This window comes from Pristiophorus japonicus, chromosome 2, assembly GCF_044704955.1.
Source record: "Pristiophorus japonicus isolate sPriJap1 chromosome 2, sPriJap1.hap1, whole genome shotgun sequence".
In the NCBI taxonomy this organism is placed as follows: Eukaryota; Metazoa; Chordata; class Chondrichthyes; family Pristiophoridae; genus Pristiophorus; species Pristiophorus japonicus.
The window spans coordinates 123,019,850-123,033,891 of record NC_091978.1 but is presented as its reverse complement, the minus strand read 5'-3'; the positions used below and the strand labels follow the sequence as shown (position 1 = coordinate 123,033,891).

Here is a 14,042-nt window from a genome sequence, read left to right as displayed (position 1 = left end):
GTATAGAATTATAGAATCATAGAAATTTACGGAACAGAAGGAGGCCATTTGGCCCATTATGTCTGTAGCAGAAAAAAAGTTATCCAACCTAATCCTACTTTTCAGTTCTTGGTCCATAGCTCTGTAGGATATGATACTTCAAATGCATATCCAAGTACTTGTTAAATGTAATGAGGGTTTCTGCCTCTACCACTCTTTCAGGCAGTGAGTTCCAGACCCTCATCATCCTCTGGATGAAAAAAGTTCTCCTCAACTCCCCTCTAATCCTTCTACCAATTACTTTAAATCTGTGCCGCCTGATTATTGACCTCTCCGCTAAGGGAAATAGCTCCTTCCTATCCACTCATAATTTTATACACCTCAGTTAGGTCTCCCCTCAACCTCCTCTGTTCCAAAGAAAACAACCCCAGCTTATCCAATCCATCTACATAGATAACATTCTCCAGACCTGGCAAAATTCTCATAAATCTCCTCTGTACACTCTCTAGTGCAATCACATCTTTCCTGTAATGTGGTGACCAGAACTGTACACAGCACACTAGCTGTGGTCTAACTAGTCTTTTATGCAGTTCAAGCATAACCAACCTGGCCTTATATTCTATGCCTCGGCTAATAAAAGTATCCCATATGCCTTCTTAACCACTTTATCTGCCTGTTCTGTTACCTTAAGGAATTTGTGGACATGCACTCCAAGGTCCCTCTGTTCCTCTTTGCTTCTCAGTATCCTACCATTTATTGTGTATTCCCTTGCCTTGTTAGCCCTCCCCAAATGCATTACCTTACTCTTCTCTGGATTGAATTTGCCACAGTTCTGCCCAACTGACCAGTCCATTGACATCTTCCTGCAGTTTACAGCTTTCTTCCTCACTATTAACCACACGGTCAATTTTTGTATCATCTGTAAACTTCTTAATCATGCCCCCTACACTGAAGCCTAAATCATTGATTTATGCCACAAAAGGCAAGGGACCTAGTACTGAGCCCTGCGGAACCCCACTGGAAACAGCCTTCCAGTCACAAAATCATCTGTTGACCATTACCTTTTACTTACTGCCACAAAGCCAATTTTGAATCCAACTTGCCACTTTCCTTTAGATCCCACGGGCTTTTGACGTTTCTGACCAGTCTGCCATGTGGAACCTTCTCAAAAGCTTTGCTAAAATCCATGCAGACAACATCAAATGTGTTACCGAGTATTCATGACGCATTCTGATCAGAGCACCATAAAGCTTGATCACTACCCCTTCTGACATGTATTGTACTGTTTTGGCTATGTAGTTCAATATCCTGTTGGCTTTGTGGATTGCTGTTTTGCATTGGCTGGAAATGTTTGGCGTTGCGTCTAAGACTCCTAAGGGGAGAAATTGGGCTACTTTGCGCCTCCTGTTAGCGCCCCCGGCTGTAGACTGCACCACCTCAAGCTTGGCCTTACTGCAGCCTGCTTGTGCCCAATGCATCGCCCAGTGCAGATCCCTCTGCTAAGCTTGCCTGCAACGATCGCATAATGCGAATCTTTGAGGTGGTGCCTGCGGATGAGAGATGCAGTGACATGGTGCTTGGGTCCTCCTCCTTCATCACTCTCATTGGGGGACTCAGGGACAGGCTGGTGATCTGGTTGCTGATTATCTGAAAGCATAAAGGCACAAGACCCTCTTTCAAGTGAGGGCAGGGTGCCAGGAAAGGAGCAAGGAATGCAGACAGTATCAGGAGCTGGAAAGTGATAAAGCCTTCTGGTGTGAGGGAGAAATGAGATGAGAAAAGGAGAGGAGATGAAGATACCATTGCTACTCCCAACAGGGCTAACATCACCGACGGCTATGGCGCCCACCACCTGCTGCCCAATAATTTGCAGCACTTGCTCCTCCAGGTCTGAGAGCTGCTGGAGCTGAGGTTCACCCCCGCCTGTCCTCTGCTGCTCCCTCCTATTGTGTGCCATCTTGGTCTGCAAAAGAAACAAATGTATTTGAGTCAGCTATCTGTCTGGGAGATATGCCTGCTGTTGTTGAATAGTTGTGAATGTAGATGAGGATGTGAGTTTGAGTAGGTGCAGATGTTTGGTAGGTGAGTGGTGGGGGAGTGGTGCTTTGCGTAGTGCGCACAGACAGAGGTTCAGATGCTGCTATATAGGACCTGTTGAAGCATGTACTCATCTTGACCACCCGACTGAGGTTGTTGAATTTTTTATGATACTGTGTCAGGCTGCGTTGCACGACACTACTGGCCAAGACCTCCTCTGCCATTCCCCTCCACATGGCCCTGATGACTGCGGCAATAGTCTCCTTCCACTGGTTGGGAACAGCACTTCACTCCTTTGCTCCACTGAAGCCACCAATGCCTCAAATGCAAACGGAAGAGCTCTCTCCCTGGGATTTGGATTGCAAGCAGCCAAAGCCATGAGGTGTTTCACTTGCTTGCAGGTCACCTTTAGTTCCAGGAATGCTGAAAATGAGCAGTTGCACATTGAGACAACCTCCCCTTTAAGAGCTGGAATGAGCCAGTGTGAAGGATTGAAGGATGCTTGCTAAATATAATTCACCTGAAATTTGATAGCGCCCCTGTTGCACCCCACTGAGGTTATTAGCACTTGATTTGCTGCCCACCTTCCTTCCTGGGGCGCTAAAGTCCAATTTAGAAGAAGTTCAGAATCCTTAGCACCTGCCGCTAAATTTTCAAAATTTCAAAAGGTAGCGACTCGATCGAACTTCTCCCCCCAGCTCTCTTTTAACTTCATCCTTAGCTATTTCAACACCATTTATGGAGTATGTATGACATCTGTTTTCCTACCTATGTATAGCACTTTACATTTGTGAGCATTAATTTAATCTGCCATTGTTCATGCATATTTTTTTCAGCTCATACAGTAATTTTTGAGGAGTATCCTCTGGAGTCACTGCCCCTCCTAGTTTGGTATGATCTGTACATTTGATCTCTTTGCATTGATCTTCTGAGTCCAAGCCATTTATGTAAATTTAAATAGGGACTGAAAAAGCTGCAGCTTAGGTGCATTGTCCACCCGGGTCTGCCTGCCCCCCGACACCCCCTCCTTCCCCAGCCAGCTTTAGAGGTGTTCCCTGGTTATCCTGGCGATTCTGGCTGGTATGCACTACTTAGGGTCGAAATTGCCCCTCTCCTTAAGGCCTGTAACCACCGCAAATCGGCGGCCATGCTGCTGAGTGGAGTGGCCGCCGACTTTTTGTGGAATGGCCACTGCTAGCCCAATTTCCCTCCCAAATTTTCCCGGCGGTGCCCCGATCCCCTACCCTACTGATCCGCTGTTGCTGATCCGTGGTCCAGTGAGGCTGTGGCCTTCTGCAACGGCGGTGTGGCTTCCCTTAAAGGGGAGGATACACTGCCGCTACCGCTATGTTTATTTTTTGTCAGCCGACTGCTCTGTTGGCCTGACAATTATGCCCTCAGGTTCGGCCAGGCCGCCAACAGGCAGCCTGACACCCCCTCTTGGGCACCAGGTCACTGGCCCGGCCAAATCCCTCCCAGGCAGCCCAGTGGGCCGAAGTTTTAAAATCGCAGAGGATCTCCCCTTTAAGTGAAGGGGAGAGCCATGGTGACACGGCACCGTGATGACATCATCGTGGTGGTCATTCTGCACCACCTGTTTCTGCCCCTCAAGTATTATCACCGCCCCCATTAAGAGCAACTTCCAGATGCATGGGAAAAAAGACAACAAAAAGCCGATTGTCACTCAACTGGCGACCTGAACCGCAGCTGCGGTAAAAACCTTCAGGGTGGGAGTGTCCCGTTTTGGACAGGGAGCAATTTCTACACCCTTAGGTTTAGCAGAAGCCACATCTGCTAAAAGCAGGCAAGAGTGGTGTTATGGGCTAATAAAGGATTCAGGATTTAGAATGAGGACAACACCCTATCCACCACGTTGCCTTGTGTTCCACTTCTGCCTTGCTTCTGGTGGTGGAGCAGAAATCCTGAAATCTAGGCTGACCCTTTAATGTAGTGACTTCATTGGCTGTGAGTTGCTTTGTGATGTCCTGAGGTGGTGAAAGGTGCTATATAAATGAAAGTTTGTACTTTTCTTTCTTTGTTGCAGGGGTTTGTTGTAATGTCAGAATATTGCCTTTTAGATAAAAGTTTAAACTAAGGCCCTGCCCGCCCTAGGGACGGGGCAGGGGGTTATGTGGGAGGAAACTGTAAAAGATTACATGGGGCTTTATCAAAAAGGTCAGAGAGCTTTCCCAGTGCCGTGGCAAAATATTCATCCCTCAATCATCACCACCAAAGACAGATTAACTGGTCATTCATTTTGTTGCTGTTTGCAAAATTTTGATTCACTGCCACTTTAGCTTATACAACAGTGACTATACTTCAAAAGTAATCCATTAGTTGTAAAGTGATTTGGGACATCCTGCAGACATAGGAGGTGCTATATAAGTTCAAGCCTTTTCAGCCCACTTAACATCTACATGACAGCTTTATATTGTGTGACAGAAATAGTTTAAAATTGGTAACTTTAAAAAAAAACGTTTTAATTCAGGAGTGGGTGCTCAATGTAGAATCCTCTCCTGGAAAATTCCCAGGATATGAAAAGAAATGCAGAACCTTAATGGGTCAACACTTGCCACCAATGAGCTGCCCCTTTTAGAATGTCTTTAATGCTTTAAAATCAGCGTGTGTCTTATCGGTTTATTGTGTCTTATATTACTTTGATAAAGTGCATTGTATCTGCCCCCCACCCCCAAATAGAGAACAATCAGATAAAAAGAGTCAATTATTTTAGTGCACTTTGCTAGCAATAGAATAAATCAGAAAGTCACAAAATGTGCTCGCAATAGATTAAATCAGAAAGTCATAAAATGTGCTTGTCTGGCACCTTGTTAATTAAGAAATGTGAAGTGCAGTAACAGGACGCATTAATGGATCCACCTTGAGGAACATCAAGCTGACTTTGATGCTGTGGCAGCAACTTAGGCTTTAACCACCATTATAATCATAATTGTGGCAACTTTCACCTCTCCAATGGACACTGCAGCCGAGAGTTGGTCTGCAGTCCCGCAGAGAATGAAGTGTGGGCTGTCTCACTGCATAACCTGCATTTCCCTCGCCCCACCCTTGCCTAGATCGCTGCTGGCCGAGGCGTAAGGCCAGCTTCCCGGAGAAAGTGGCAGCAAGCCTCGGGAAGCCATGGTAACAACGCCAAGGTTTCCCCTGTAAAGGGAGATGGCATCATAGCGGCCTCAAGTCTGGCCCCGACCAACGTTCTTGTTAAGCTTCGTGGCCGCACAGCACTCTGCAGATCCTGCGCAGCCGGAGACACAGCTTTTAAATAGAAAAAGTGTGTATGCACGGAGCTTTGAATGGCCCGTGCAGCTCATTATAAAGGGGCCATGAAGGGTAAAAGAAAATTAGAGGGAACATTGCCCAACACTTAGCTGCTAAAGGCTTGTGGGACACAACTCTGGTCTTCAGGGCGTTTTTGCTCCTTCAAGGTCCCTTGTCGGCTCTGCAGGTGACCCTGCTTCAATACCATGTACAATCTGCTCCTTCTTTAAACTAATGAAGGAGAAGTCGGAGGATTGAGGAAAGAGTAAATTTAAAAGCAGCGAGCGAAATGTCAAGGTTCTAGAGCCGAGCAGAGTTTTGGGTCAAAATAAACAGAGTGGGTCAGGAAGGGACAGCGAGAGTAACAAAGGTAATAAAGTGACTAAGGTGACATCAGGGAAAAATAGAAAATAGTCAAAGATAAAGGCACTATATCTGAATGTGCGAAATAGATGAATAGCGCAGATAAAAATGAATAGGTTTGATCTAATAGCTATTACGGAGACGTGGTTGCAAAGTGACCAAGATTGGTAACCAAATATTCCAGGATACTTTTAGAAAAGATGGGCAAAATGGAAAAGGAGCAGGGTTAACCCTGATAATAAAGGATAGAAGACATTAGAGAGAAAGGATCTTAGCCCTGAAAATCAAGTAGTAGAATCAGTTTCGGTGGAGCTAAGAAACAGCATGGGTGGGAGTTGTTTATAGGCCCCCAAACTGTAGTGATAATGTAGGGCAGCATATAAATCAGGAAATTAGAGGTGCATGTAAGAAGGGTAATACAGTAATCATGGGGGACTTTAACCCACATATAAACTGGAGTAATAGTGTGGAGGACGAATTCATGGAATGTATACAAGATAGTTTTTTTAGGTCAGCATGTTGAGGAACCAACTAGGGAACAGGTTATTTTAGATCTAGTCTTGTGCAATGAGAAATGGTTAATTAAAGGGGTCTTTAGGGAAGAGTGACCATACATGATAATGTTATATTAAGTTTGAAAGTAATTTAGTTCAATCCGAAACTAGGGTCTTACATCTAAAAAAGCAAACTATGTGCGTATGAGGGGTGAGTTGGTTAACGTCGATTGGAAAACTACATTAAAAGGTATGATGGTAGACAAACAATGGCTAGCATTTAAAGAATTAATACATAATTTACAACAAACATACATTGCTTTAAGGCACAAAAACCCCACAGGAAAAGTAGTCCAACCGTAGCTAACAAGAGAAGTTAAAGATAGTATTAGATCGAAGGAAGAGGCTTATAATGTTGCCAAAAATAGTAAGCCTAAGGATTGGGAGGATTTTAGAATTCAGCAGAGGACCAAGAAATTGATAAAGAAAGGGAAAATGGAATACAAGAGTAAACAAACTGTAAAAGCTTCCATAGGTATGTAAAAAGGAAAAGATTAGCGAAAGTAAGGGTCCCTTACAGGCTGAGACAGGAGAAATTATAATGGGGATTAAGGAAATGGCAGAGAAATTAAACAAATACTTTGTGTCTGTCTTCATGGAAGACACGAAAAACATCCCGGTGAACCAAGGGTCTAACGAGAATGAGGAACAGAAAGAAATTATTATTAGTAAAACAATAGTACTAGAGAAATTAATGGGACTGAAAGCTGATAAATCCCCTGGACCTGATGGCCTACATCCTAGGGTTTTGAAAGAGGTGGCTATAGAGATAGTGGATGCATTGGTTGTCATCTTCCAAAATTCCATAGATTCTACAACGGTTCCCACAGATTGGAAGATAGCAAATGTAACCCCGCTGCTTAAGAAAGGAGGGAGAGAGAAAACAGGGAACTACAGGCCAGTTAGCCTGACATCAGTAGTAGGGAAAATGCTAGAATCTATTATTAAGGATGTGGCACTTAGAAAAGAATAATAGGATTTGGCAGAGGCAACATGGATTTATGAAAGGGAAATCATGTCTGACAAATCTGTTAAAGTTTTCTGAGGTTGTAACTAGTAGAATAGATGAGGGGGAACCAGTGGATGTGGTGTATTTGGATTTTCAGAAGGAATTTGATAAGGTGCCGCACAAGAGGTTATTAAACAAAATTAGAATTGGGGTAATATACTAGTGGGATAGTGTGTCAAGGGATGAATAATATCCTTACTGCAATTATATAGGGTCCTGGAGAACACACCTGGAGTATTGTGTACAGTTTTGGTCTCCTTACCTAAGGAAGGATATACTTGCCATAGAGGGAGTGCAATACAGGTTCACCAGACTGATTTCTGGGATAGTGGGATTGTTCTATGAGGAGAAATTGAGTATATTAGGCCTATATTCTCTAGAGTTTAGAAGAATGAGAAGTGATCTCATTGAAACATACAAAATTCATACAAGGCTTGACAGGGTAGATGCAGGGAGGATGTTTTTTCTGGCTGCGGAGTCTAGAACCAGGGGTCACAGTTTCAGAATAAGGGGTCGGCCATTTAGGACTGAGTTGAGGAGAAATTTCTTCACTCAGAGGATGGTGAATCTTTGGAATTCTCTACCCCAGAGGGTTCTGGAGACTGTCGTTGAGTATATTGAAGACAGAATCGATAGATTTTTGGATATTAAGGGAATCAAGGGATATGGGGATAGTGCAGGACAGTGGAGTTGAGGTAGAAGATCAGCCATGATCTTAGTGAATGGTGGAGCAGGCTCGAGAGGTTGAATAGTCTACTCCTGCTCCTATTTCTTATGTTCTTGGCTCTGGAGGTCCCACCTCCATGGAGCCTGCCATGCATTTCTGATGAGCCCCGACCCAGGGAGTTAGTTTGAAGTTGGGGCAGACTTTTGATTGAGTTCTGACAAGGTGGGATTTCAGCCCAAAGAAAGGAATGTCTACCAGCTTTGTTAAATGCGTAACATCATGGATGTTTTCCACAAATAAAATCTATGCTTGTTTTTCACAAATTAAATATCCATTTGTAGGCATAGAAATAACTGGTCTTACTGAATGCATTGTGCATTGTAATAAATATTGTTGACTGGTCCTATGAATGAAATTACTGTCATCTGAATATCGTTGGCGATATTAGCAGAAAAATGGTTAGCCCATTCACGTGATATTGCTCTGTCTGTTGGTTTAGCACAATCGCTAGCCCATTTAAGTATAAACGTCTGTATTAAAATGGTCCAGAAAATTGTCAAACATATTTGTTAAATGTTTGTCCATTGATATCATTAACAGTAATTTCCAAGTTATAATCTCGTATTTGGAGAGAAACATGGAGCAAACTTAGAATATCAATGTGATTGATATAGCCTCTGCAAGTTTATTTTCCTTTCAAACACACACATTCATTTACATATTTCACAGACAAACACAAAATAGCTAGTCTACTGTACAATCTATATAGAACAAATTTTAACAGAGGTAAAATATATTATGCACGTACATAACTTTCAAGTTTAGATAACAATACCATTTTTATTTTTATGTTCATATAAAGGGATTACAACATCGATCAAACAGCTGCTTTCAGTAGGTCTATATGGCACCACCTCACAAAGCTTTCACAGGCAGTAAGCATTATCCTGGGTGGGTGGGGGATGGGGGAGGAGTCGAAGAATTTTTTGTTGTTAACTGTGTTAACTACATTTCTAATAAGACTTACAAGCTTGAAACAGTATTTTGAAGAAAGACAGTGGTAGATTTTGTAGAATGTACAGAAATATGGCAGTTGTACTTCATTTCAAGTTTGTCCATCAGAATGGCCTCAGTAAATAATGGCCTGTATATCTCCAGTCTGCACAATATCTGTAAACCTTCATTTAATAATAAACTACGCTCCAGTGGGACCATTCTCATTATGTTACTTGATCAGCTACCTGCATTTTAACTACAGGACCAGTTCAATCATAAGATGGAGATTTCTAGTACAGCAAGTATGAAGAATTGTTTTTTTTAAATAATTTTGTGCAAACCAAGGAAAAGGATGTTCATGATGGGGAGTGGAATATTTTTCATTTTGGGTACCCAGTGTCAGCATCAAACACTCACAAGTCAGGTATAGCACAATTAGATGCAGAGCAAATCTCTTCTGGTTCTATCCCAGAAACATGGGTGAGTTCCAACCTCAGAAATGTCACAAGTGTGGCATTTGTTTCTATTTTATTTTGCCAACTTTCCTCTCTGAAAGAGATTGCCAATTAGTATCAGTTTTGTGCTGTGTGCCTGTTAGGAACTGAGTTGACGTGACACAAAGTCAGCAGATAGAGGAGAGTTTTATCCCATTAGTATTGGCTGGATTTCATCTCGGATCCCAGCAATAAATGTCCACTGTTTAGCCCACAGCACCACTTAATCCCACAAAAGTGACTTAACAAATTACTACTGTACAACATACCCATTCCTGTTTGTTAGTCAACAATACAATTAATTCTAAGACTTAAGGATCTATGAAGAGAGTATACTAAAATGAAACCACTCACACAATCAGAAACTCATTTGCACATGCAACAGACTAATGATAAAGTTTAATATACATTTACACACACAAATCATTTTTCAGACACTCCAACAAAAAATGGTCACTTAAAAAGTCATATATATTCAGTAACTTTACTACACAGACAAATGGCATTTTTAAAAATAACTTTACATTGTGTCACATACATTTACACAAGACACAAATGTCTCAGAGAATCTGCAAATCACACGCCATGCTAGCAGATACTGGCTCTAGTATATTATATCCAGGGCTTGAATTGGCATCTATACACGACACAAGGGAAATATTCAATTCCGGGAGGCACTGAACAGCTATGAGGTAAATCCCTAGTGGCAGAGGACTGAGTTATGAGGAAAAACTGGAGAAACTTAGGCTCTTCAAACCTGAAAGGAGGTGTGTGAAGAGGATATTATACAGGTATAAAAGAGAATATAGAATGTAGAAAAGTGCTACATCAAGGTATAAGTAGGTCAAGGGAACAGGTTCAAACTGGTGAAACACAATTTTAAAACTGATGTCAGGAAGTTTCTTTTCATTCAAGAATAATCAATGCTTGAAATGGGGAGTGGAGGCAAAATCTTTGCAGTCATTTGAGAGGCAATTAGGCATAATGGCAGATGGACTATAAGTTTTCTCAGATAGATAATCTAAGATGGCCCGAATAGACTTCCTTAACTGTTCGGCATATGATCTGGTCATATGTAACATATTTTGAGTGACTGGATATTTAGCTGTGTCTAGAACATTTTCTTGCCTAACAAATTTGAATAATGTTTATTATTATTTTCCACAAAAGACACCTGCAGTGAATTTTCATGATGTTCTCCCGCTCGTCGGCTGTTACTTTGGCAGAAGAGCTATGGGAAACACCGGGAAAATGGCGTAAATTTACTCTCATGCTTTACAGTAAGAGAATTCTGAACATGTCTTTTTAGAATTTTTATTCAGTAGATTATCATGATGAAGGCTAAATGTCATCTCGTTAAAGATGGTCTTGTCCAATTTTATTAATAGTTTGCAAATGGCTAGAAAATCGACTGGGCTAATTAAAAGTAAATAAAGCTGATTTGATACTAAAATGTGTTAACTTCAAGCCCTACGGTATGTAACTTTGCACAGATATCTACATTGAATTAGAGATGCACTATATATTCTGAAATATTGCACTTAGTGGCCTATTGTCCCTCAATACAGAGGCTACACAAAAATATAAAACGCAAATTACTTCAGTACCTATGCACCATTTTACATTTTCTCCCTTCAGGTAAAAATAAAAATTCAGACACCAGAAAGATAATTCTTGTTACATTTAATATTACACATTACATAATACATCATTTTTTGCACCTAAAAATACTTATCGTTGTAATTTGTTTTATTTATGTAGTTTAACTGCTGGCAAAACACTCTTCCGAGGTTTGTGAGCTACCATGCAAATTGGCAAACTAGCAGAAAAATTATGTGAAGGATCTTAAAAATGATAAATTCTCAGTGGATACAATTTATCTTCAAGATTGCTGTGGGGCACAATGTTGTAAAGAGATTTACATTTATGACTCCCTCTATAGTGGTAAATGAAAAATAATTATAACTGAGGCTGCAGTTGTACGATATGACTGGTCTGAAACTGTGTGGACTGGAAAATACAGCCAGCAAAACCAAAGTTACACTGCAGGTTTCAGCTGGTTACAACTTGCACTTTGCCTACCAGTACAGAGCTCTGGAGATGCGCACTCTGCTCCTTTGGTGGGTGACATATATAATGTTAGGAGAGAGCGGCAGCAGCATCTGCTTTCTCATAACATTTGAGCAACTCAGTTTCAAGTCTGTAAAGTGTTCCAGCGATCAATGCCTCAACACCTTTGAACCTCGTCCAAACCACAATGGAGTTGTATCTCACTCTATGTGAAGTAAGAGTGATGTGACATGACCTTCTCGAGGCGGTCTTGCATCACTTGGCTTTAGTGCTTTCGGGTGTCACATCAGGACCTGACTCTGCAGTCATACTGGCATTTTTGTGGCAATACACACCTGCAACTTATTCACATCATCATGAAAGTGATAGTATAACTGTGGCCCCAGACTGCTAGCAAATATATTACAAAGCTCTTTTTGCAAATACTTATTATTGATTAAAGAACTCTCTCATTTGTAATTGCTCCTTTAAATGACATATGGATACTTATTACTATACACAGGACACTCATTCAAGTAATCAAACTAACTTAACTCAGTAATTTAAATGCGTACATTTCTGTTGCTGAATTCACAGATTTGTGCAGACTGAGGATAAGTTGTTTATCATCAATTTATCATCGAAGGAATGCTTGAAAGGCCACATAAATCTAGTAAGCAGGGAGATCTAAGTAATTTATAAATGTAGTACACTGAGCCTAGGGACCCATTGTCCCTGATAACAGTCACACAAACCTCAAATCTACAGAAAAATTGCAGAACCAATACCAATATAAGTAAATGTTGGCTAAGTGTCAGTTTTAATGCAAGAGGTCTTAGGAAACAGTACTGTGCACAGACTAGCAAAAAATAAATATAGATTGGTTTGTTTAATATATAGAGGCCATACAGTAACATTTTCATGGACTAATAACTAAGGACTAATCTTTGCAATATAGACACGATTTGATTGCCTCCGTGTGTCTATGGACAAGTCACTAACAGCTGCAGTTCGGTTGCTGTGGAGGCGGGTTTTCTGTGAGTTTTGTGTTTTGTTTTCCTGCAGCAACAGTAGGGTCTGTGTCCAAACTCTCCGACATCTTCTCACAGATGATGTCAACAAGGCGTTCAAATGTTTGCTTTACGTTAACGTTATCCTTGGCACTGGTTTCGAAAAATTCAAAGCCTTGTAGAAAGAATAAAAATAACAGTTTTTCAATGACAGTTGCTAAAAAAGTACACAGAAAGAGCAGTCTGCACACAGCATTTCTCCTGTTTTTCTTTCTGTGGCTCAGAGGACAGTCTGGAGATTTACTCTGTCAGTGCTGCTGTAGCCAGCTGCCAGAAAGTGTTACCAAATAACTGGGCCTCCAAAATTCACACCCCCGCTTTGCAAAAGTGTCCAATCTTGGCTTAAAAGCTCTCAATTTAGTACCCACTTTGAGCAACTACTTTCTACTGTCTGTGATGGCTTATTAATATTCATCCCCTTTTCTTCTGAAGACAGCGATTCAAGCTGAACAGTTCCAACTCTCGAGTATTTGGTCATGTAAGCTCAGCCAGTGAAAGCTGGGAAACTGGTAGTTGGGATATCCTCATCTGATTGTCAAATATAAAGGCTTTACAGTAGGAATCATTGGATATTAATCAAAAGTGGGAAGTCTGATATTTTTCTAAATTACAATTGTCACAGTAACAAATGTATTTCATTTTCAGAGGTGAACAATGCAGAACATAATTGTCAAATGCCAGTTTCTACAATGATCATGTTGATACATAAAATACCTAGGGCTCGAAATTGGTCGTTGCATAAGGTCTGCAGTGCGTCGTTTCAAACCGCCGAGACCGAAGAGGACAAAATTGGTCGATTTTTTTTCCCAGCTTTATGTTGGTGGTATGCCAGCGGTCTGCAGCAGGCGGTGGGTAACATAGTAGTCGATCCAGATCAACTTTCTTTTCGATGGACAGTGCAGCACTGAACTGTGCATGCGTGATTTTTTTTCCCCCCGTTTTTTTCAAGGAAGCGTTTTACCCTTAATTTCGGGGTTCATGGATCACCTGCTCATGCGCAGTGATTTGAAGCGGAGAGAGAGAGTGAGAAGGAGCAGCGAGCTAGTCGACGATCAGTTACTTTAAAAACACATTGCAGAGTTAAAAAATATTCATAACTAATAATTCTATAGTTTGAACAATAAGACATATTTTACAAAGCAAAAATCATATAAATATAATGGAAATGTTAAAAAAAAAGTTGAAGCGCAGGAACATCAAAAAGGACGGGAGGTTGAGGGAGTTACCTGCCCTTCGAGAATATTACAGAGAGGTACTCCGAGCTAACAAAAGGTGGTCATGGAAAGCAACCCCCCCACCCCCACACCCCCAAAGGAGTTCAACAGGATATGGGACGAGATCGGGGAGGCTGAGTCCTCCACAAGTACAATGGTACGCACCGGGGAAAGGTGCTGTAAGAGGTGGAACGAGCCGGTGAGGGTAGCAAAAGTAATAATTTTATTTATGCACCCCCCATGTGCCATGTACTATGTAAATGTAGGTTCAGTGTCACACGGATGATGTTATTTATCTTAAGGTTATGGCAATGTATTCGTGCTTTCAGGCAATGAC

General features: G+C 41.5%; 1 protein-coding gene across 1 annotated transcript in view; it reads right to left on the bottom strand.

Moving 5' to 3' along the window:
• Positions 1 to 12,346: 12,346 nt before the first annotated feature.
• The window catches only part of rab3c (RAB3C, member RAS oncogene family), a 388,416-nt gene continuing 386,720 nt past the window's right edge, over positions 12,347 to 14,042 (bottom strand). The window contains exon 4 of the mRNA XM_070862550.1: positions 12,347 to 12,606. Within this exon, the coding sequence (XP_070718651.1) occupies positions 12,419 to 12,606 (188 nt within the window). The 3' untranslated portion in view covers positions 12,347 to 12,418. The remainder of the gene's footprint in view (positions 12,607 to 14,042) is intronic.